This window comes from Tursiops truncatus, chromosome 9, assembly GCF_011762595.2.
Source record: "Tursiops truncatus isolate mTurTru1 chromosome 9, mTurTru1.mat.Y, whole genome shotgun sequence".
Taxonomy (NCBI): Eukaryota; Metazoa; Chordata; class Mammalia; order Artiodactyla; family Delphinidae; genus Tursiops; species Tursiops truncatus.
The window spans coordinates 26289850-26316313 of NC_047042.1; the positions used below are offsets into that span (position 1 = coordinate 26289850).

General features: G+C 37.2%; 2 protein-coding genes across 2 annotated transcripts in view; both read right to left on the reverse strand.

The window, feature by feature from the left end:
* SEMA3E (semaphorin 3E) overlaps positions 1–26464 on the reverse strand; it is a 256505-nt gene that overhangs the window by 80080 nt on the left and 149961 nt on the right. The window contains exons 3-4 of the mRNA XM_033862940.2: positions 17528–17587; positions 14941–15060 (exon numbers count right to left, since the gene is read on the reverse strand). Coding sequence (XP_033718831.2) covers positions 14941–15060; positions 17528–17587 — 180 coding nt within the window. The remainder of the gene's footprint in view (positions 1–14940; positions 15061–17527; positions 17588–26464) is intronic.
* On the reverse strand, positions 352–1569 carry LOC117313578 (RWD domain-containing protein 4). The gene has a single exon (XM_033862941.2). It carries the CDS (start codon positions 1316–1318, stop codon positions 752–754), a length of 567 nt encoding a protein of 188 aa, XP_033718832.1. The 5' UTR covers positions 1319–1569; the 3' UTR covers positions 352–751.

Genomic DNA, 26464 nt, shown 5'->3' on the forward strand with positions numbered 1-26464 from the left:
CTGGGGAGTATATACAGAGTCACTGTAAATCGCACATACACATCAGTAACTTCCTGCTAAAACAGCATTTGAAAGACTTCTATGTCTATTTTTACAAAGATGAGTGGGCTCAGACGTACATTTGGATACTTGAAAAGAAACAATGCTTGAAATGTGGTTTTATGTGAAACCACTTAGAAGAACTCGGTTATCAAACAACTAAAAATACACAACAACAGATAAATAGGAATTTATGAAAACCACTGTCTCTAACAATATAAAAATTAAATATTAAGGCATCTTTTACTCCCATTTTGGTATATGCAGCAAAGGGAACGGTTTTAAATAGGAACCAGCACTTCTAGTCAAATGCTTTCTAATGTATTTGGCAGATTTGGTTTTTTTTTTTCTTTCTCCTATTCCACATACCATTGAAAGCTCTCATGATCAAACATAACCCAAACCAGGAGGAAAGTATAAACAGATATTCATTTATTAAAAAGCAGTTCATCCTTGAAAAATAAAAAGGAACTACAAAGAATATTATGTATAAAGTTCAAATACTAGTATTTAAATTTCTCTGAAGCAATTTATGCTTCAGTAATTAAGAGAAAGAAGGGATGAAGACGTAAAGACGAGAAGCCTATTAATATGGATCACGCTGTGAACTCACTGTTCACTCAGTCTTCTGCTCCATTGGAATGAGAATTTGAAAAGCGCTTCATACTCTTTTTAAAGGATGCTGTTCCTCCCTCGTCTCAAATTCCAAGTGCTATTCATCATCTTTAGAGCCAGTTTTGCTTAAATGCTTCACCACATCAACCCAGTTCCAACCTCGAGGAAGTTCTCCTTTGTGATCTGTTTTATCTGCCAGCTTCCGTTTCTGGGCTTTTGAGAGTTGTTCTTTTTTGTCTTTTTTCTTACTTGATGGGGCTGTGTTAGGAGTTTCAACTGAGACGATATTGCTTATGGACGCAGCCGAATGGACAGGATGGTGATTCTCCATGAGCTGCTCTTTGCTGTCCTTGGCATATTCAAACAATGTGTAGGTCATGGCCGTCCCGAGACTGACTTCCACTGCTTCCTGTAACTTGGCTAATATGCTCTGCTTTACAGCTGATGATATGGTGTTGTTAAAAAAGGCGTTCATAGATATGATTGGAGGTGTCTGGGGATAGGTTTCTGTCCAGGAAATCTCTATTAGGAAGGCTTTGGGATCACCGTTTTCACCTATCCTATATTGAAATGAAACCGGACTTAATTCCCGGAAACTTTCATCTCCTTCATAAATAGAACGCAATGCCTCCAGTTCCATCTCCTGGTCCTCGTTGGCACTCATCGCGCCGGTCACGGGGCGCCTCCCGGGCGGACGGCGTTCGCGACAACGAAAATAATGCGAGGGCAGTGGCCCCAAGGCCGGGGCGTCCCTCTTCTGCGCCTTGGGCTGCTGAAGCACACCCTTAGCACCGCAGACGAGAGTCTCGCAGGTTCCCGATCCCCGGGCAGCGCGAAGCCGTCGGCGGAGGATTGCAAGCGAGGAGCCAGCGGCCTCCGCAACAGGCGAGCCAGCGAGTCGCAGGAGAGGGAGAAAGGCGTTAACAGCAGAGACCCCGCCCCCTCCCTCGTAGAGTCTATCTTATAAACACTTTCACCAGTTGAACGAAATAAAATTATTTTAAAAAGCAAAAAATATTTATAAAGTTATCAAAAAGCAAAGATTCACCAAATTTAACAGAAACTTTCAGATCTCAAAATAAAGTCCAGAAATTTCTTAATCAGGGCTGTTAGAATGTTAGAGGTTCACATCAAAGTACGAATGTAACAAAATCCTTTCATTTATTCATTAATTTGCTCACTCATTCATTCATCCCATGTTATTGATTATTGGATTCTAAGCACTAAAGTGTTTTGAGGAAGTCCACAATCCTTCTAGTGCTTGGGTAACAAATGCAAATGCCCATCAGGGCCAGGTGGAGATGGCGAGCTAGCAGAGGCCTGGTGTAAGCGTGCATCGTGTGAGTGGCAGGGACTGTGCAATATTGTTAAGCACATGCCCCTATGTGTGCAATGGGGCAGCAACTACTAAGGACCCACTGATTCTTTTCATGTCAATTCAACAGAAATCACAATTTACTATGTGAAACCAACCGGTTTTCAAATGTAGGCTCTTTAAAAGAAAACAAACAAGAAACGCTGTGATAAACAAAGCACATCTGTGAGCTGAATCAGACATATGGCTGCCAGTTTATAACGTCTGATCAAATTAAAGAGACGTGAATGCTTCCTGGGCTACAGCCATAGAAGCTCGTTTGTCCGTTAGGTGCCCAACCACTTAAGTACCACATTCATTCTCTGTTTTGCTGTAGCCTGAGAATTAATGGTTTAAAAATACATCACTTAATTACATTATGGTTCATTCTTGCTATGAAATACTATGCACCATTTAAATGAATGAGATAGAATTATGATGTCCAAATATATAAATAGTAATGTCTATGAAATATTTTTGAGTAAAAATTAACAAAATCAGAATTTCATGTAGAGTACGTGTTTTGCTCTTACACGTATACACACACATGTTTGGAAGAATAAATATCAAACTATTAACGTAGGGGCGCCACAGAAGAGGTGGGCAAAAGTTGGCACTGGAGCAATTTCACTTTTTATTTTATTGACCTTTTCCATGTCTTCTACGTATTAAGTGGGAAAAAATAGCCCTCATGGCAGAGCTCACTGCTCCCTGAGGATCTGGCCTGCTACTTCTTTAATTAGGTAGAGTTCCAGACCAGCATAAGCCTATCCTGATCCCTTATCTCCAGGGCCCAATAGGAAAGTGGCTCAGCAATACAGTATCACTTGCTTTTCTCTGCACCTTCCCTTTGGTCCCAGGCACGTGGTGCTGGAGAGTGGGGTTTCTTACTAACTGCCTCACATGCAGAGCACACACAAGAGCGTCAAGCAGTCTGCCTTTCCAAAAGCTTTCATATAATCATGCTCAAACAAAAACTAGCCCAAGGAATCCTGTTTTCCTTCCCACCAGAAGATCATGTAACCAGCTTTCAGTATTAAGATTGACAGGAGACAGAGACCTTGAAGGAACAATCCCTCTATCAAAGACATTTTAAAATAACCTTAGGGATATTAAAGATCACAAAAATAACAGACTGCAAGCTCCTGGAGAAAGTGTCATGCTCATCTTTTTATGTCCCAGAGGTTGAAATATTACGTTTTCTATCACCTGCACTGAAAAATATCTTTTGATTTGCAGTAAAGAAAGCAGAAAAACAATGAAGAAAATGGTTGAATACCTGATGGACAAGATAGATATAATTTCTTTTAAAGTATCGGTTACTATTTAAGTCTTCTAATGCTAGTTTCTAAATAATAAAACTTGATACAATGTGATAAGAAATTTAATTAACCTTCTTTACCTACTCAAAAAAAATATTTTTCCTTGTGATAGTAACTCTTAGGATGTCTTCTTTTTAACAGAACTATTGCCTATTTGATAGCTATGATGATAGTATAATTTCATTTTTCACATTTAACTTTTAATATCTATTCCAATGGATAAAATATTTTCATTCTTCCTACTTCAGAAAAAAGTATTGGGGTTTCCCGGGTGGTGCAGTGGTTAAGAATCTGCCTGCCAATGCAGGGGACACACATTCGATCCCTGGTCCAGGAAGATCCCACATGCCACGGAGCAAATAAGCCCGTGCGCCACAACTACTGAGCCTGCGCTCTAGAGCCCGCGAGCCACAACTACTGAGCCTGTGTGTCACAGCTATTGAAGCCCTCGAGCCTAGAGCCCATGCTCCGCTACAAGAGAAGCCACCACAATGAGAAGCTCCGCACAGCAACAAAGAGCAGCCCCTGCTAGCCGCAACTAGAGAAAGCCGGTGCGTAGCAACCGAGACCCAATGCGGCCAAAAAAAAATAAATTTAATTTAATTAAACAAAAAAGTATTATTGCTAGGTAATCGCTATTTTCTTTGCTTATAATTTCCATTACACCTCCAGTCAAAAATAACTGTACAACACATGGTCTCCAGAATGAAAACCTCATAGACTGAGGTCAGAATAAAACATAAACCTGACTTCATAGGGTCATACATATAACCTTTTAATCACTTATTTGAAATGAATATAAAATAAATTGCCATAATTTTTAAATCAATAAAACATTTCCATATATTATTTTCATATAAGTAGATCAGGAAATTACAGACCAGAGTTGCCCTTCAAAACATCTGACCAACAAGGCTTATACAAATATCTTGATACAAATTATAATATAGACATTTCTGTTAACTAATAACTAATTTAATATATAAAAATTATCTGAAAAAATAAATGTTGCTAAATACTCAATGTAAAGTTTCATGTATTTATTCTATTCAAATGGCTAATGCTCACCCTAGATTTTTACAAAATAATTTAAAATTTATTATCTTTAACATTTTTTATCTACTTTTAAGATAACTGCAGGTAAACCAATAGAAATAAATAGGGACCTAACAAAAACGCTTTAAGAGAACAAATTTGAAAATCCTTGAAATTTTGTGTGTTTAAAAGCTGGGTGTGACAAGAGTTGATATTAAACAAAATAATTTGTGATATCAAAATATGCATATTTCTTTGTGAAAAACACAAAGAATATTAAATGCATGGCTATACTGATCTCAGTTGTGTAAAACAAACTACAAAGAACAGTCATATAACTCTAAGAGAGTAACTTTTTAAACCTCTGGGAATTGTTATTAGTTTTGCTGGCTCTCCCAATGGGATTTTCACTCTGTACTATAAGCAGAAAATAAAAATTTAAAAATCTGCTAAGAAACAAATATTAAGAACCTGTGAGGAAAATATATCTGATAAAAATCCATGTACTCATAACATGTATGTTCCAATCTATTTTGGACACTTAAGTATTGTTGCCTGAAAAGATATTTTCAATATTTATTTATTTATTTTTTTGCGGTACGCGGGCCTCTCACTGTTGTGGCCTCTCGTTGCGGAGCACAGGCTCCGGACACGCAGGCTCAGCGGCCATGGCTCACGGGCCCAGCCGCTCCGCGGCATGTGGGATCTTCCCGGACCGGGGCACGAACCCATGTTCCCTGCATCGGCAGGCGGACTCTCAACCACTGCACCACCAGGGAAGCCCAAGTTATTTTCAATATTTATTGAAAATAAAGGATTTAAGCTCTAAAGGACCCAAGAGATAATATACAAAACACATGACTCTAAAAGGCAAGAATCTGTTATGTCTGGATAGTAATCTCTTACTGGCACATCAGAGAATATTTAACTAGGGAATACAAACAACTAGAAAAATACATAATTTCCAGTCTACGAAGTACAAACGTGAACTTGGTAAAAGACATTATTTGGGTACAGTTCCTAACGTATTTTCAAAGAGACTTATACTGGATTGAGTTAATGTATAATCCTTTTGATTTTGAAGCTGACAGTATCCCCACTTAAGTAGCTGAGCTGCTACTTCCTGCAGTAGATGAAACGTGTCAAAATCATATACTGAAAATCAAAAAGCGTGTTATTGATTATCTTTGGTGCCAGACACATTTGCATGACTAATACAGTCTGCGTACTTAACAACTGATATAAATAGTCTTTAAATTAAAATACACTGAGAAAATTTACCCTACACTAATGAAATACCACAGCAACCTACGTTCAAATGCTATGCCCTCAAAGCCAATCAAATTTTCCCATTTTTGAGCAGCCAAATTTGGAGGCGGCCCACAAATTCACCCCTCAGTCTTTACAGTTCTTACCAGGAGGAATGTTTGGGTTTTTTTTTTTTTTTTTTTTTTTTTAAGAGGAGAGCCGTGGACAAAGTTTAGAAAAGAATGACTTTTATTTTTCACCCTTTGCTCTGTGCCTTTGCCTTGCCTCTCCCAGAACCATCCTCTTAAAACACCTGTATTTATCAATACAATCTTCCTTCCATATAAAGATATGTAAATGAGAGTATGGTAGGCAGAATACTAATGGCACCCAATATTCCCACCCCCTCTTACAGAGGTTTAGTATAATCTCCACCTCTTGGGTTTGGACAAGACCTATAAATACGGTAGAAACCCCCCTCTAGATTATAGTACTTTATATGGTGATGGTATAGTAATTCTCATAGTTAGGTTATACTATATGACTCCTTAGGAAATTGGACAGAAAGAGTCTCCTGTTGGTTTCGAAGAAGTATGTTGTCATGTTGTGATAGGGCCACGTGGCAAAGAATTGCTGGGGGCCTTTAGGAGCAGAGAGCAGCCCCTGGGTGACAGCCATCAAGAAAATGGGGACGTGAGTCCTACAACTGCAAAGAAGTGAATTGTGTCAACAACTACAAGAACCTGGAGTACGACCCTGAGCTCCAGCAGCACGGCAGCCCAGGCAACACACTGATTTCAGCCTTCAGAGACGTGGAGCAGTGGAGCCAGCTAAGCAGTGCCTGGTCTCCTCCCGCCCCACAGAAACTGTGAGATAATAAATGTGTGCTGTTTTAAGCTGCCAAATCTGTGGGAGTTTGTTTTGCAACACAGAAAACTTATGCAAATAGTAGCATGCTAATAGCATGGAGCTAAAGTCATTGTGCTGTTAGAGAAACTTAGGTTGTTAAGTGATGAAAGCAATTTTTATTTTGCAGCAGTTCAAGGCCTTGCCAATTCTCTAGAAACATGTTTTATACCTGAACCTCTGGGATTTTTTTTTTTTTTTTTTTGTGCTACGCGGGTCTCTCACTGTCGTGGCCTCTCCCGTTGAGGAGCACAGGCTCCGGACGTGCAGGCTCAGTGGCCACAGCTCATGGGCCCAGCCGCTCCGCGGCATGTGGGATCTTCCCAGACCGGGGCACGAACCCACGTCCCCTGCATCGGCAGGCGGACTCTCAACCACTGTGCCACCAGAGGAGCCCCGGATTTTTTTGTCTGAACCTCTATATTCAACACATAATTTAGATTTTCTATGAAAGCTGAGTAAAATTAGAAGTAGACATAAACTTGTAGTATTTTACATAGTACTTTGTATTTGTATAGCATTTTATTATTTAAAAAGTACTCTTGGGACTTCCCTGCTAGCATTTCATTATTTAAAAAGTACTCTTGGGACCTCCCTGGTGGCGCAGGGGTTAAAAATCTGCCTGCCAATGCAGGGGACACGGGTTCATGGCCTGGTCTGGGAGGATCCCACATGCAGCGGAGCAACTAAGCCCATGTGCCACAACTACTGAAGCCCGTGTGCCTAGAGCCCATGCTCCACAACAAGTGAAGCCACTGCAATGAGAAGCCTGCGCACCACAACGAAGAGTAGCTCCCACTCACTGCAACCAGAGAAAGCCCACGTGCAGCAACAAAGACCCAATGCAGCCGAAAATTAAAAAATTAAAAAATAAATACATAAATGGTACTCTTACTGTAACAGAGAAGAACAAACCTGACTCCATGCTGGATCTATTCCTTTAGTTCTAACCTTTGTGCTCCGTTGCCTGTGCTTAGTCATGCTGGCTCTGCACCTTCTGTAAAGGAATGTTGCCTACAGCCTGACATATATATCATAGCCCATTCTCCAGGCTCTGACCTTTAAAGGTATAACTCCTTTTCATTCATACAGAGGTAAAAAGTTGCAGAACAGAGAATAACAATTGTCTTATTGTAGGTTTATAGGAACATCAGTGACCTGACCTACACAGACAGCTGCAAGAACAAAGGATTCCGGCACTAAGAAGTTTGCAACAACCTGCCATATCCTCTCCCCTTTTAGGATAAAAGAAGCCTGAATTCTCACTCGGGTAAGATGGCTTTTTGTAACACCAGTCCACCACCTTCTCAGTCTGCTGGCTTTCTGAATAAAGTCACTATTCCTTTTGCCCCAACAACCCGTCTCTAGATTTACTGGCCTGTCGTGCAGAAAGCAGTACAAGATTGGACTCGGTAATATGAGATTTCTGAGAGGATAGCAGCAGAGGCATACATTCTATTTTCCATAAGTTCTCTCAGACAAACAGATGGATCAACTAGAAATGCCAAGCGACAAGCTCACAGACAACACAACACCTGCAGCAAGGTGGCTATTAAGACATCTCCATGAGCCCCTAAGTACCAGCAGGTGTGGATGAACTACTGCAAGCTATAAAACACACAGGGTATTAACATCTTGCCAGAGGAAGCCGAGAGAAGCAACCAGGTTTTGTCGAATGTGAGAAGAAAATAACTCTCATATTTCCAATAAGCACTCACTAGTAGTGTAGCATTGCTTTAGAATGTCAGGTGAACCTGGGAGGAATTCTTGCTGATTCAATCTGTGGGTGATTTCAAGGGGCCTGAGGAAAGAATGGAGTCTTATGAATTCTCAAAATTAACCAGCCCATTTCCCTTCCAAGAAGAAACTGCTGGAAGTGGAATACAATTTGTCCAAGAGGAGGGATAAAGAAGGTCAAGGGAAAGCAACAGCCAGACAAAAGAGAAAAAGATCATGGCCAGAAGAATATCTGTATCTATATCCATGTCTATATATCTGTATCTATATCCATATCTCCATAGTTTTGAAAACTTGACAAAACAAAACAGAATGGTGAGTTCTAAAATGTAAAGCTAGACATACATCTACTCTGATCCACACTTTCCTTTTAAAAGTTCAGGAACTAATTATTTATAAAAATGAGCAATAGAAGAAGATGCCACCTGAATCTACTACAATGTTACCATAGGATAAAAGAATAATAAACAGAATAACATTACCACAGACAATGAAAGTTTGTCAAACAGACACGCCACAAAGTGGATGAGAATCAAACATAACTTAGTATTTCAAAAGAAGTTAAGAAAAGATAGAAGAAATAAAATACATAAATCAAAATTAGGAAAACTAAAAAATGAAGTGATAGAATTCAGGAAGGACTTTGAAATAAAAAGAAAAAATAATTTTGAAAATGAAGACTAAACTAGAAGGGGCATAAGAGAAAAAGATAAAACAAAACCAAGAGTTTACAACCTATGAGGGGAAAAAAAGGTGCAAATAAAAGCAAAAAATAAAAGAAATGATTCAATCTGGGTGTCTGTTACACAGGGGTATTCAATTTGTGGACGTGATCTAGCAATACATTCACACGCTGTGTACATCTTGTATTTATATTATACTTCAGGAAAAAATTAAAAATAATGAAATGAAGAAAGAGACAAAAGTGATTCAAGAGAAAGTTGGCTTTAATCCTTTATGCCAGAAAACCATGATTTGCAACCACATTTTACTGAAACTCCTCTCATAAATTCCTCCAAAGACTTTGTAAGTCCAATGACATTGACTCTTTGAGACTTGTAACACTGTTGATCACTTCCTCATTTCTGTGCTATCCCCCTCTCCGATTTTCCTCCTAACCTTTCTAGTCACTTCTTGTTAGTCTCCTTTGTGGGTTTTTCTTCCTCCACTAGCCTTTCAAATATTGGTGTTTCTGGACTCTATATTCAACTATTCCCCCTTTTTTACTCAAATTCTCTTCCTAAGCAATGATATCATACCTAAAGGGCTCAGCTTTCACACATATACATGCTGTTAATTCTCAAATCTGCATTTCTAGTTCTGGTTTCTCTCTTGAAAAATAGCCCTTTACATCCAACTGTTAATGAGATCTCTCCACTGACTATAAGACAGTCCCCCGCCTTGTCAAACTTGCTTCCCACCCAGCCCTCCTCTTAACTCCAAGAAGGAAAGTGATCATATCTTCTTGTTCAATAAATAAAGTTTCCCCATCTACTATCCTAAGAAAAACCTTTCAACACTCCTACACTTTTTATATCCTTCTCCATATTTCTTTTCCTTAACAATTCTATTTCTGGATTGAATAGGCAATATTACTGCCTTTATCACAATTCAGTCACTTCTTCATCTCCTACATTCTAATTCCTCATCCCTTTACCAAAACTGCCCTCTCTGTAGCACTGATAATGTTGTCTATTATTAATTTTTTTCCTTTCACTCTTACAAGTGTGATTCTAATTTGCACTGACATGATTTGCCTTATACTACTATGTCTGCTCAGTCTGTTTACATTGATATTCCCTAAACATTCTACTGTCACCTAAATAATGGCATTTTCCAAGTTACTTTGATAAAGTGAACGGCAGAGAAGGAAAGCAAGAGAAAAAAATAAGATAGAGAATGAGGGATAGAGAGAAAAATAGAAAGGAGAGACTCCTTCAGGGACCATTAACTCCCTAGGGTTCAATAATTCAACGTATTCTGATAACATCCTATCCTAGCTGCAGGATCAATATTTCAAATAACTGTACATGGAAATAAAACAGTTATAACTGAGAAACACTGAGCATTTTTTATGTTCTCACAGAAACATACTCTTATCTTCTTAGCTTCCTCTTGCTGTTAGACTGTTTTTCTTCCCAGTCATCAAGAAATAAAATTGGAATTGTTTTTGATTCCTTTTCGTCAGCAACATCCAATAAAATGTTAAGTTATATAAACTCCTGCTGAGTGGCTTCTCACATCAGCTCCACACTTCCTTTCCTTTGCTATTGTGACAACACTCAAATATCCTCATGATCTCTCACGAAGACTCTTATAATAGTTCCCTTTAATTTCTCTCTGCCTTTCATCCCTCTCTGCTTGAATCAATGCTAAATATTACTAATGACATGTCAATCAAACACTCTGCTCAACCTCCTTCCTAGTCTCCATGCTGTTTTCAGAAATACCTACAGAATGCCACTGTCTAGCATCAACATCCTCCACCAATTTGCCCCAGCTTTATCTTCTGCTGTTTCCCAAGCAACTAATGTCTGTGAACCTATTCTATACGTGCCTATCTCTGTGTTTTTTAAACGTTTTCCTTGCCTATAACAATTTGTAATTTTTCATTCCCTCATATGAAATTTTATCAAGCCTCCAAATGGAGTTTTGGGAATAAATCTCTCACTGCCCTTATTATCATCTGACCACATATTCCTTTTATGACACACACAGAATTTTTTTCAAAATATGTTTTTAATCAGACCTAATATTAAGATAATTACATGAGAAAAATATTCAACATTACGTATATGAGGTGAACTACATGGAGTTCCACGTCTACTAATGACAAGGAGGCTTGTACTGAACTAACTCCCACAGATAATGATGATTAACTAAGTAAAAAAGTACAAAAAAAATTATTTGAAGGCAGTGGATTCAGTAAGAGCAGACAAAGACTGGAGAGTTTTTCACTCAAGGAATGTCCTAATTCATGTGGGGAGGAATGGCTAGAACTCAAGCAGAAAGCTAGAGACCTTCTAGCTTGGAAAGGCATAGGACAGAAAGGTAAGGTACCAAATCAACTTAAAAGTGAGAAGGCATATCCAGAAACTGAAGGAGGCGCCCTGAGATCTGTGTATATACTCTTTCCCAAGTCCTTAGCTGACACCTGAACTGCATGTGCAAGCAGACCCTGAAAAGCAGTGGCTGGAAAGTTACAAGAGATGCGTGGATGCTGCCCATTGCAAGGTAGTTTTGAGTGTGAGCCCAGCCAAGTAAACTGTCTGCTAGAATAAAAACAGACTCTCTTCAAAGGTAACAGAGTTCAGAATCAAGAATTAAAGTATATAATCTATAGTGTTCAGTACAAAATAAAAATTAATAGACATGCAAAGAAACAAGAAAATATGATTCATCATCAAGAGAAAAAACAGTCAATGCAAACCTAAAGTAACCCAGATGTTAAAATTAGCACACAGGGATTTTTTTTTTTAGAGAGAAATTTAATTTCTTGTAATTTATTTACTCTCCATTCACAGCTACCTCATACTTCACTTTTTTTTTTTACATCTTTATTGGAGTATAATTGCTTTACAATGGTGTGTTAGTTTCTGCTTTATAACAAAGTGAATCAGTTGTACATATATATGTTCCCATATCTCTTCCCTCTTGCGTCTCCCTCCCTCCCACCCTCCCTATCCCACCCCTCTAGGTGGTCACAAAGCACCCAGCTGATCTCCCTGTGCTATGCGGCTGCTTCCCACTAGCTATCTGTTTTACGTTTGGTAGTGTATATATGTCCATGCCACTCTCTCGCTTTGTCACAGCTTACCCTTCCCCCTCCCCATATCCTGAAGTCCATTCTCTAGTAGGTCTGTGGCTTTACTCCTGTCTTACCCCTAGGTTCTTCATGACATTTTTTTTTCTTAAATTCCATATATATGTGTTAGCATACGGCATTTGACTTTCTCTTTCTGACTTACTTTACTCTGTATGACAGACTCTAGGTCCATCCACCTCATTACAAATAGCTCAATTTCGTTTCTTTTTATGGCTGAGTAATATTCCATTGTATATATGTGCCACATCTTCTTTATCCATTTATCCGATATTTCCTTTTCTTCTCTGACTGCTGTGGCTAAAACTTCCAAAACTGTTGCATAAGAGTGGTGAGAGTGGGCAACCTTGTCTTGTTCCTGATCTTAGTGGAAATGCTTTCAGTTTTTCACCATTGAGGACGATGTTGGCTGTGGGTTTGTCACATATGGCCTTTATTATGTTGAGGAAAGTTCCCTCTATGCCTACTTTCTGCAGGGTTTTTATCATAAATGGGGCACACAGGGATTTTAAAACTGTTATTAAAATATGTTCAAAAGTTTAAAGGAAAATAGTCATAATAAATAAAAATATGGGGGAGCACTCAGGATAGAAATGGAAAATATACAAAATGAAAATTCTAGAATTGCAAAGAACAATATTTACATGGACCATTAATGGAGTGGGCTTAACAGCATATGGGAGATGTCAGAAGAAAGGGAAAATAAATCAAAGGTATTTATCCAACTTGAAAAACAGAGGAAAAAATGACTGAATAAGAATGAACAGAATCGTGGTGATCTGTGGGACACTGCCCAAAAGTCAGTCTGTCTGTCTGTCTATCTATCTGTTTATGAGTCCCTGAAGGAGAGGAGAGAGAGAATGAGGCAGAGATATTATTTGGAAAAAACAATGGCCAAAAATTTGGTGTAAAATATATACGCTGTATCCAAAAATCTTAGTATCCCAAGAAATATAGATATCAATCTCTCCAACACTGTCACCACACACACATAGGCACAGTACAGAGAAACTACTGAAAACCAAAGATAAAGAGAAAATCTTGAAAGATAAAGCAGTTACAAACAGGATAATACCAGCATGAATGAAACCTAAATCTACATGAGAAAGAGATTATAAGGCATTTCCGAGACGCTTAAAGAAAAAAAAATGTTAACCCAGAATTCTATATCCAGGGAAAATATCCTTCAAAAATAAAGATGATATGAAGGCGTTTTCAGATAAATGAAAACTGAGAGGATCTGCCACCAATAAATCTGCAACACAAGTTGTATATATTCTGACTTTGTATTTATGTATACCTGTGTGTTTGTATACACATATGTACATATGCATATGTATATACATATGTATACTTTGTATATTTGTATATATGTAAATATTCTGACTTTGCACTGGACTTACTTGCCTTCTAATGTTCTCCTATTATATTACCTGCATTGTTTCTTTAAAATAATTTAGTAAATATACTGTGATGTGTTTGTGTACGCTACTTAAGTTTAATCTACAACTAGGGGTGGTTAGTTAACATTTAAAATATGCTAATCAAAAATCCTGCCTATAAGGATGCTTAACAGCTGAAGTGCCTCAATCAGGGGCACTCTCCAAAGGCAGCTAGAGTGAGCACATGTGTGTTAACTAGTATCAGGAATATCAGAAATTATTTTTCACTAGTGAAATGAATGTTGCTCTTCATATGTGGTAGCTGAAAATATTTTATAGTCACTGCTGCCCTTTCATAAATGGGGTCCAAGAATGAAGGGAGTAGCAGATGTAAGCTATTCTATACAGGACAGATAAACAACAAGGTCCTACTGTATAGCACGGGGAACTATATTCAATATCCTGTGATAAACCACAATGGAAAAGAATATTAAAAAAAAGAAGGTCCGCATGTGTATAACTGAGTCACTTTGCTGCACAGCAGAGACTAGCACAACATTGTAAATCAACTATACTTGAATAAAAAAAAAAGAGAGAGAGAGAGAGTCTAGCTGCTTAACTATAGATCATCCAGAGCTCTGCTTTATCTGTGTCCCATCTTGTGCAGGATTCTGCCTTCTGACGACAAGGGAAGGTAACAGACCCTGACATCAGTATATTGTTCAGTATGCTTATTCACAGTGAAACTGATGTAAGGTGCTTGAAAATGTGCCTAAATAAACCAAAGCTGAGAGTTTACCCAGTTTGTTGAAACCGCTTATATGACTGAATGTCAAGCCTGCTTGTTAGTAAATATAATGTGGTGTATGTGGCAGAATTCAGTTGGGATTTGCTTTCAGGATATCATACCATCTAGTAGTGGGGTCTCAGGGGAGGACATGTATAGCTCTCATCAAGTAAAGTTTATCTTAAGTCAGTTTGCAATCTCCCCCCAGCCCAACTCGACCTCTCCCACCTCACCTGGCCAAGAAAAGGAGTCATTACAGGATCAACAAGCCTTTGCATGTCTTTTAAAAAATACTGCAGGTAGTAATTTATTTTCGTATATGCTTGTATATATATGTTCATATATATACATATTCATTCTAGTTTGGCACTTACACCAATAAAATTTTATATAAGAAGACAAAAGAGAACACAGTTTGATATTAAGAAATATTTTTAAGCGGACAAATTAAGTAAATGAAATTCTTCAGTGAATGAATACATAAAGAATTAATTGGTTCCCAGATTTTGTAGCTGGCAAGAATTTTAAAGCCCCAGGGAGATCGATTATCTGACTCAAGCAAGCTTAATCAGAAGATCACAAATGCTTTTCTCTTTTGTAGGAAGAAATGCCACAACCTTTCTTTTAAAACAAAGTTCTTTTAAGCATTACTTTTGATAGTCCATTGAGAGCAATGAATGAAATCATCATACCTCTAAATGGTATCCAACTCTGATGAAGGCACAAAGGGGGTCAAAAGCTCCAGTACCGCAGGTCAGAAGGTGCGTCCTATTATAGTGATGCAAAACCCGAACATAATTTGCACACTCACTCTAAAGCAGGAAAAAAAAAAAAAAAAAGAAAGTGATTACTGTAATGAATATGTTTAGTTCTTTTTTGATTATTGCTTTTCCAAGCCCTAGAAATCTCATGTATAACCCACGCTTGGTTAGAGAAGGCAAAGGGGGCAGATGAAAAGAAGACAAGGAGCAGTGGAAGAAGAGACAGAGGTGACCAATACAGCGACGTATGAATTACATTTAATAATGCGAGTGTATCATTTTCATGTATTCTAGTACATGAGGAATTTAGAAAAAGCACTGTTCAGAAATTTATCCAGGTATATTTACATGGCAATATGTTTCACTAAATAATTAAATTCTTCCCAAACCTGTTATTTTTTAAAATTTCATATAAACAATGAATCAGCATAAAGTCAGAAAACAAATAACTAGAAAAAGCTTCATTACCCTTAAGGGAACATATGCAGACCTTAGGGCACTACAGAGTTTTGATGTTTGGGCAAATAAGTCATATCTTCAAACTCATAAATTCATATAAAGTACTTTCATAGAGAATTTTCAAGTAAACAGATAGAAAGCTAACTGATAAAAATAACATTTTATACCTATTACTATAAGATTACAGTCCTGAGATCAGCAAACTTTTTCTATAAAGGACCAGAGACTAAATATAATTAGTTTGATGGGCCATCTGGTCTCTGCAGCAACTATTTACTTCTGCAGCTATAGCATAAGAGCAGCCGTTGACAACAGAAAAATGAATGTATATGGAAGTGTTCCAACAAAACTTCATTTATGGCAGGTCACATTCGGCCCCAGAGCTCTAGTTTGCCCATAATGGGATTCAACTGTAATCGTATCAAGGACAGAATCTTGATTTTACACATCTTTGTATTCTGTAGTTAATCAAACCCAGTACCTGATACACACTCCATGTGTAACAAACTTTTAATAGATCAGTCATTAGTTGAGTATGCTGAGTGAAAAAAAGTTTAAAATTACTTCAGACAAAACTTGACTAAATTAATTTTAGCAAATACCTTGTTGGCAAAGCAGGTACTGCTAGTTCATTTAAATTATGAGAGAAATACTAAACCCTTTTATTGCTAAATAGCACTTTGACATTAGTACATGCAATAATCAGTACATATTATGTTTTATAAGGTCAGATTCTGACTTTTAAATTCTCTCATACAACAGTATTAGGATGAAAAAGCCAGCAGACCTATCTCATCGTAAGTGATTCAGAATAGAGCATTCCCTTGGTAAGAACAAGTAACACACTACTGAACCGATTATCTGGGGCACACCGATAGACTTATTCCTTTAATTTCCCCTTCATGCAGCATCCTAGTCTGTATATGACCCGTATAGTTGGGAAAATCTAATATCCTATTTTCATATTGCTATAAGCACATGCTTCTCCTCTCTTGAAACTGTCACAGCTTGAGTAAGCCGATTAGACCACATTTTGGCTCGGGTGGGCTTAGATTGACACAGCCTGTGAATGTGTTCAATTACTCAGCATCACGCTGTAGACTAAGCCAGCAAGAATGTCTTGACTCATCCCTTTGCCGTTAGAATCAGGAGTTGGTATAATGTGTGTTAGATTTCTACATGGTATTATTTTTTCTTACTGAAAAAAAGGATGAGTTAACTTTCAAAAGGAGCTGTGCATGCCTTCCTCCAAAGCTGTGAATTGTGTCGTCGGCCAGCTACTCCTAGCACGTGAAAAGTCCTTTCACCCGTGTACGCGTGTGTTAGCAACTATGGCAGGGCTGCTGCTGCTGGACCACCTCTTCCCTTTCACATGCTGCAGGGAAGTTATGGAGAGATGGAATATTGATTCTTTCAGCAGGAGACATCCTCAAAACATGTGGAATATATAAAGCATGTTTACTGCCTTTGCCATCTTCTTTCAAGTTTTTTGTTTTTTCTCCTTTAGTTTCTTCATTTGTTTCTAATTTACTAATCAGGGTGAGATGAAATCTCACAAAGACGGTGCTTAGCTTTTCCTCAAATTAAGAAATTACCTGAAATTATTTTTGTCCCCAGTACATAGGAGATAAGCCTGACTAGAAGGAATTTATAAATCTGAGTTGACTAAAATATTATAAGACAAAATAAAACCAAGATCTAGATGGTACCTTGGTGCCCTACTCTACCTCTACACTGAAATTAATTTTTAAGTAATTATATATATAGAAATTATATATTATATATATAGAAAATGTACATGTACATGTATATGTATATACATGTATATATCATATGTGCATGCGTATACGTGTGTATATATACATGTATGTGTGCATATATATTGATATATATGTATATATCAATATATATATCTATAGATATAGAGATAGATATTTATTCTTGAAATGAATTGCATATATGTGTTTTAAGAGCAAATAAAAGGTTAGAGATTCAGTCTTTTGTCACTGACCATGACTATAATTGATGATTTGTTTAATTTACAATGAATAATACTCACGGCATCTTTTCCTTTCATTATGCATTCTTCTGTTTTTACTGCTGTACTTGGCCAGTGTATCTGGAATAAAAGATAATGGACTGTTATGCAACTGCATATAAAAATAAACCACACGGAAAAACCATTTCATTTTTCTTCTGCAATTCAATACATTTTATTTTGTTCTATTTTTGTTGGTTCTACTTCCTTCTTTGAGAAGATCAAGCAAGACTTTATCTTCTTTATGGCATTATTTGCCAAATTAAGGCACTTATCTTTTAGCTTTTATTTTATGCTAAACTTTATTATTACTTATTATTTTTTTTAATCTTTCTGAAGGTTCATCTCAAGTCTCAGGCCTTTAGAGGTCACCCATACTTCAACCAGCACTGCTCTGCACTTAACCTACTGTGACCTCTGCTGTCCAATCTCTCTCCCGAACTTGTCTGACCCCCAAAGGCCAGGAACCTCCTTAAGTTCCCTTTGCATTTCTACCACTTAGCACTGAACCTGGTGTGGTGGACTCTCAATAACATTTGTGAACAAAAGAATGAAAGGATTTATAATGAATGAATTTATAATTCATCCTTTGTTTATAATGTATCACTTCATAATACACCACAAACATCTTTGATTATTTTTAAAACATAATTTAACTCTACCAGTTTCCCACTGGATTTCGGGAAATTTTCGTTGTATTTCAAATTTGTTGGTTTCTTCATTGAAGAGAGAATATATCAAATACCTCTTTTTCATCTCAGATAGTGCCTAGCACTTTGCTGGGACCACAGGCAGAAATCATTAAGTACTTTTTTTGGGGAATGCAAGAAATGGTTTTCTCTATCCTTTTCTTTTCTCAGACTGTTTCTGTTCCTCTTTTTGCTTAAATGATAGATTAATCACACCATGTGGCAGACAGCGTGGCAAGAACTTTTAGTTCTTCTTTCTTCTACTTTATAAACTCATGTGCAGAGGTTTGAGTTTGTTATACTATGCAACTGAGGGCCCATTATTATCATTGGTCTCAAAAGGTCCCTCTCTTATTTTAATTATCTATTTATTTCCTTCCCTTCCCCCCTCCATGTTCTCCCTGCATCCCTCCAGGAGGCAATCACTGTAAATTGTTCCTGGGAAGACTAACAGTTTTTCTGTTCTTTGCATATGTTCTTATAAAGTGTATATTGCTTTTTGTGCATTTTTTAATTTATGTAAATGGTATATTTTAATTTATGTAAAGTCTTTCTCATCTTTTATACTAAGAACTGGGCTTTGAAGACCCCTATACAAAGCCCTATGTATACACACAGTCTGTTGTTTCTAACTGCTTTGTAATATTTGGGGTATGGATCCCCCATATTCCCTTTTCTACTCTCCCAATGAGGACACCCAAATTGTCTCCAAATCTCCACCACGGCAAACATCGGCACATCTTCTCCCAATAAAACCTAGAGGAATCAGTTTAATGTTTATGATCTCCATGAACAGCTCATTTCAGTTGCAGTGACTACACCACAAGTGATGGTGTATAAGCTACTTTGGGAAAAGGCTTCTTACCACAACAGTCTGTTTTGTTTTAATAAAGTACTTTATTGACAAGAACCACTCCCTCCCCCCTCCCCCCCCCCCACCAAAAGCAGCAGCACATTTTTGTACACGTCCCTCTGGGATCTGTATAAGAATACCACTGGTATGTATAACCAGGAGCAGAATCACTGGGTCTTAGCGAAGCATACATTTAATGTTTTACTGTAGTGTCAGGTTGCTCTCCAGGATGGTGACATGTTTATACTCTACCAGCAATCCTCACTGACACTTGGCATTATCAGCTTTCTAACTTTTGTACTGAGCACTTCAGATTCAACATTTAATTTAATCCTTACCAGAACTTTACCTAAGTATTATTTGGGAGCTTCTTTTAAAAAAAATGCATATTTCTCTGTCCAACTCTACAGTGCAGATCTATGGGTGGGAACCAAGGTATACAATTCCCTTAAGTAATTGTAGCAACTGGTAAGTTCTCAAATGTTTCCTGTGCCTCAAGATCTAAAAGCCTCCAGGTTAATAGCTTATCCCCTCACCTGCTGGATCAATCACTCCTCCTCCCCTGACTGAAAAAGCTCAATCGGCTCCCTTTCTTGTGTCTCTTTCTGAATTCCATGGAATCGCCTTCTCATGCTAATGTATCATCTTCATGGACTCTGCTGGTCAGCGATGATGAATTCTATTTTGAGCGATGCTGACTTTCACCAGAACCCCCTATAGTTTTTTGTTCATTGCCTCCAAAGGCCTGTGCCTTGGATCTACATGCCCTGGTGTACAATGTCTCTAGAAAAATCTAAAAGGCAAGCAACAGGCATGCCTTCCTATGTGGCACCATTCTTCTGGAGTTGAGGCTGAAGTCTTCCTTCACTGGGACAGGCACTCTCTGATTCTCTTCAGACTTTTCTTTTACCTGAGTGGCCCCTGTAGGCGTTTTAGTTTTTGAAATCTGATATACATGTTTGAATCCCAAATATGGTCAAAATTTAAGATTTTTAAAAAAGCTGTGTCCCATACAATATCAGGTTAGGTATTTATATGCTAGATGGGGAAGAGGTTTGTCACTTAACTCACACATTACGTAGTCAAATCCAGGCCCTGATACATGAAAAATATTGGGGATTTATAAAAGTGGTGACAATGGCATTTGATTATGATGATCCTTTTATGACTAAATTTATTATCATAGGAGTAAGCACTCTAGGGTTTGCACTATAGGTGTATGACATTACTTTGATGCTATTATTAGTGTAATGAGCCCCCTGAAGTTTCTTACTAACAATAGTCAGCATTCATGTGTTCCTTTGCTTTCATAGTGCAGTATATAAACTTTTAAATAAAAACACAAGCGCTTTTTGTTATGTTGCAACATAGAAAAAAGACAAAAGGAAAAAAGTAGGGATATAAAAGAAAACCAACTAAAAAGTCCAAAGCACACATAGAATACCCTAGAATCAATGTGCTTCATTATAGCAGTAGATCTATCAGTGGATCATATATGATTCAGGAAAGATACCACATAAATAAGACAATGTCAGGTTCGACCGCAGGCTTCACATCAGCCTGAGGGAGGTTACCAACACCACTTGACAAAAGGATTCTGGAAGTGAAGTTGTAGAATTTATAAACTTCACTTATCCTTTATTTTGGAAAAAATTCAGGCACTGAGCAGTAGGTTTTCTCAGATGATTTCTAAAACTTATTCTAATTTGAGATTCAATTTGGTTTTGGAATTATAATTTTACTGTGGATGCATAAATTATTCAAAAGGATATGCTAGAATGTATATGTGTGTGTAAATACAAATTCAAAATACAAATTCATTTTAGGATCATCCATCATTGGAAAGATTTTCATGACCAATTTGCTTACTGACATGAATAAATCGGAGAATACCTCACCAGTAGAGCAGAATAATGCTTTTATATTCTTAACACCTTTAATTTATGAGATGCAGCACTTTTCTTCTTAGAATATTAGCATCTTTTTTTATTCATTTTTCATCATTATGTAAAATGGTGACTTCTTTAAACCGTAGTTCTATAATTTCAAAGTATTAGATAACTAATCCCTTGGAAAAATATACGGAAGTTCAGCTTTTCAATGTTGAAACAGTATCCAGACAATACAACAACCTCAACGTATTACCTCATTCTCCTCAATCATTGCTTCATAAGGATTATTTCCGGGACTATTTGAACATATTGTCTGGGGGGCAATTCTCTAGAGGATTCCTATACTTTATTGACAGCTTTTGTTCCACATTATCTTTTCAAAGAGGCTTGGAAGACAGAGATAGAATCTCCCTTCAGGGCAAATAGAAGATTTGTTTCCTGACCAGGATAATAAAGATAATGTCTCCCTCTGGGCAAAGGTTGGACAGCTTTCCTAGCAAATCCCTTGTAAGACTGGGAGTTTTCTGAGCTGGAGGTTGGTAAAGCGGGTATGACACAAATTCACTGTGTGTACAGCGTCTACTTAGGCTGCTTTGCCCATCCCCTATGGGACTTGAGGAGGAAAAGACAAGATGGAAACACGAGGTTCATGCTACCTGCTGTCCTGTGAGTGACAGAGTCCTCTGTCTCTAGCCCAGGCGTTGTCTTCTGCCAGCATCAATGAAACTATGACAGGCTAACTTGTTGTCTTAAAAGCAAGGTAAAATTTCAGGCCCTTCACAGTTCTTGACACAAACAAAAGATCACATATTATGTGGTGGCGAAGACAATACATGGCTTTTCTAGGATTGCCAGAACATGTGTTGTTTCTAGCAGCAAACCTAATAGTGGCAGTTGCTCTAGGAATAATGAAATCATTATTTCAGGCACGTCTTAGAAGACGTTTCCTGATTAACTTTTTCAACAGATAGTATGTCTCCCTCCTTTGATCCTCTATATTGCTTTTCTTACTTTTTCTACCTATGACTATAATGATATGTGTACTCAACTTCAGCTCTCTTATTAGGGCTATAAGTTACAGAGGGCAAGGCAGTGACTTACTGCCCCAGCCCTAAAATGCCTACCTGGCATAAGGCCTTAAATGCAATCCCTGCTCATTCATTGTCTATTGGCAGACTTGTATCAGTGAACATTTCTTTATCACATTCTTCAAAAAGTCAATTCAGTAAAGGATCCTACAATAAAGTGTGAGATATAGATTCACTGACATGAAAATGCTGCAAGCAGTATCAAATAAATGAGACAAGTAACTTTCCAGTCTAATCAGGGAGGAAATCCTGCAGGATTTAACAAGTTTGAGAGACTGGCAGGATTTCTGAGGGTAGAGAAAAGGGTGTTAACCAGATCACTCTGGGTCCATGGAAGGGAGAGAGGTAGAAGATTAAATTAGGAACACTCACCACTAAAGTGCAACACAGGGGAACTCTCCAAATGAACAATGTCATTATATATTTACTCAAGTTTTGCTTTTGTTGTTGTTTATACATTAGTTTGCTTTGGTTTCTTTTCTTTTCTTTTTTTTTTTTTAATAAAATTTAACAGGCTCAGGACTGCATTCAAAGGTCCACTCAGGTGAGAAAAGATCAGAGAATGATCTCACTGGAAATCAAAAGTTATTTTAAAGCCATCATGTACAAATGTTCTGCCAAGACAGTAAGGGAAATGATTTTCCTCATTTGTTTTGGCAGTAAGGATGCCTTTTGGTTCTGCTCCAGAGTATAGCATCAACAAAAACCCATAAAATTAAGCTATTTGTTCTGCATAAAACATTTTTAAAGGCAGTTAAGCAACAGGGTTGTAATGACATTTCCAAATTCTCTGCACTGAGAAAGGTACAAAAAGCAGAAGGTTAAATACACATCATTTCATCACAACACTCCTACAATATAATTTAATTGTCCAATGCATTTTAACAGGCCATTTACTATTCTTGCATATCTCAAAGGAGAAAAATAAAATAAAAATTAAATTACAAAGTAATTCTTACCCGGACTCCCTACCGAGTCTCCTAATTACACCAGGATTAAGGATTTAACAATTCTATTGTTACAAGATGTTAGGACACTCAGAGATTTTGGAGAGCAAAAACAAATGAACAAAGAAGCAATAATTTAACTGTCTAAAAAACATTATTTCCTTTTTTATTGAAAAAAATTAAATAAAATGATCCAGGTAATATAAGTCTCTCTTCCTTGGAATACATTTAAGTGATTAAGACACTATTATAACTTCATCTAATATTCTCTTCCTAATTCTATTATTCTAATGAAAAACGTTTGTTTATATTTTAGTCTTTCTTTATATATTTTATATCTATATATAGTACCAGTGTCCATCAATGTATATTTTAATGAAAGGTCCTATAAATGTCATTAAAATCAAGAAAATAGATTGAGTATAACACATTAAAAGAGGCCTAATGGTTTATAAATGGTAGTTTTAACCTGACACGTTATCCTTACTGCTTATGCTTTTATACTTAATTACAATGGTTGTCATTATTCAAGTAGTTTGTATACTAGAATTATAATCTTTTGGACTATAGACAAGATTTGTTCTTGAAATGTTTATAATCCAAAGCTTTTGAATTAGAACACTATTATTATGACACAAACATTTCTGGCCTTGTGTGTGCCCTTTTTAATGGATGAAATTTACTAAACTGCCATCATTAATGTGAAATACCATTTGCCATTTTATATGCAAATTAGATTCTAATGCCTTTCTCTCACTTAAAAAAATTAAATTCTAAAATTCAAGCATTATTTTTCACCTTGGATTCAGTAAAGTTGAGTAAACGAGAAAAGTATAAATATTTTTACAAGCAGAAGTGACTGAGTTATATTTAGAGATATCCAAATTAAGTAGTGTAACTTTAGCTTAAAATAATGGTGGTGAGAGTAATTTTAGAAAAATAAAGCTGAAATTTAGAAACTTGGAGAAAGCCAGGGGTGAAAATTTGTTAAAGTGAATATTTACTACTAAATATGGAATGTTTTATGACGTCCTATAAAATACAGCTTAAATAAACAAACATTTCCACTTTTGATTTCTTCATGAAATGAAACAAGAAAAGAAGATTTTATACCTCAAACTACTATTGCTACCTCCCTGAGAATAATTTTGATTTGTTTTTCAGGAATCTCAGTACTTCTCAAATGTGCACAGATTGCAAGGGGCTATGTCGATAGGAGACGGACAAGCTAGTCCCTCACCTGTGGTTGAAATACCGGAGCCTCGTGGGGAACTCAACTTTGCCGTTAAGTTAACAAGGGAGAGACAGTTCCTTCTCGCACTTGTCAGTGGTTTTCCTCCACTACTGTCACCAACCACTAACTGTTCCACTAGTCTCTTAACCATTACGAAGGTAAACGTTAGTCATGCAAAGGGAATAAGAAGCAAGAGGAAAGAAGCACCTCATGACAAAAGGCAGAACTAACAGTACACTGAAGACCACCTTGGGAGACACGGAGTTCACACCAGAGCAGCAGCCTGGTTCTCAACAGTGACATGGTGCAAAGACCTTAGGCTTCTAAGACAAGTGAACCTGGTTTTATGTTCTAACTGCTACTTACTGGCCTCATGGCCCTATTCTCCTCTTCCTTCCATTCACCCAACATGCTGCTGCTAAAGCAATCATGCTGAACTACCATTCTGATTGTGTTTTACACGTATTCAGACTCTCCCACTGGCTCCTGCACTGCCTAGAAGATTAAGTTTCAACAGCACAGCAGTCAGTATTCTTCAGGATCTGGTCTAAACCCCATTTCCATCCTTAACTCTCATTCTACCCTGTTGATACCCTCACGCCCCCACCTCACCTATCTACTTCAGCCAAGTCATTACTTCAAAGTGCTCTAAAATGTCTGACCGTCTTCCCTGTACTCTCTCTGTTCCCACTACCTATCTGTGTGAATCAAAATTCCAACTACGATTCAAAGTCCAATTTTAAATTATATCTCATGCAGGAAACCTCAACTCCCAGCTTCTGTATACTTTCTTAGCATTTTACTTGGGCCTTTGTTATAGTTCTATTCAAACTGTGCTACCTGTGACAGATGTGTATGTATGTATCTTCTCCATTGCATTAGAAATATTTTAGGGTAGGGACCGTTTTATTCATCTCTGCATACTTCGTATCTCCATGACTGTTTCTAGAACTTAGTTGAATCATCTCTAAAAATATGCAGTACTCTCCTACCTCAGTTAGAAATGGCAGCACATAGGAATCATGCGCTGATTCTATGTCTTGTTTAGATAATAACCATGATAGCAAATATTTGGATAATACTATGTTTCAGGCACTGGCCTAGGCAACTAATAAGTCAATAAACTGTCTTATAAAAGCTGTGAGATAAATACTATGATTATCTCTCTTTTACAGATGAGAAAACTGAGAAATAGAGCTATGGAATAAGCTGACCAAGATCACTCATCGCCTAAGTGCTGGACCAGATACGGGAGTTCAGGCAATCTGGCTATAAAACGTGTTCTTTGCTATTACATTCTGCTACTTTTCAAAAGGTCTTATAATATCTGCAAATGGAAATAAGTTAAAATAAAACAAAAAAAATAATCTGTTGGCTCTGTCTAATATCAAAAAAAAAATGTAGCTGTTGATCCATTATATCTCATTCTAGAAATGAAATGTTGATCAGAAAGAATGAAGACAAACTTTAAACCAATAAAGAAACACAAATAAAGGTACCATGGCTGATGCTTCTTTATAGTAATACAAATAAACCTGATAAATATGAATTAGGAAATAAATTTTTCTCATGGAATATGGAAAACAGCACAAAAATGTTTTCAATAATTGTTAGGTGCTATATGAAAAAACTTTACTTTGTGTAATATCTAGAGGGATTTTTAACTCATTACTAGTTTTGGTTTACTAATTAATATTATTATTTACCATTTTGAAATATTATCATATATTATTGAAATATTTTAGAGTCACAGGAAAAGTTTTTTTAAATCCTCTTTTTAAGAATTGCTTGAATTACTCAATAATTGTGTAAATTTTACTCTTAAATGCTCCTTAAATGCTAGCAATATACCAGGATGTTTTGTATTTATTCCTTTGCTTCCCTTTCTTGATCATATTTTTAACATACATAGTTTCTTCTGAATTACATGTTTAACGCTAAAAAAACGTAACTCATTAATTTTGCATGCATATATTTAAATCCCCTTAGATTTAACTCAAATTACATTTCACCAGACTGAAGTTCAAATAACTATGCATCATGTAAAAATAACATTTAGGGCTTCTCTGGTGGCGCAGTGGTTGAGAGTCCGCCTGCCGATGCAGGGAACACAGGTTCGTGCCCCGGTCCGGGAAGATCCCACATGCCGCGGAGCGGCTGGGCCCGTGAGCCATGGCCGCTGAGCCTGCGTGTCGGGAGCCTGTGCTCCGCAATGGGAGAGGCCACAGCAGTGAGAAGCCCGTGTACCGCAAAAA

Coding starts and splice junctions, on each gene's coding strand:
- LOC117313578 (XM_033862941.2), bottom strand. CDS start 1,318: ATGAGTGCCAACGAGGACCAGGAGATGGAACTGGAGGCATTGCGTTCT.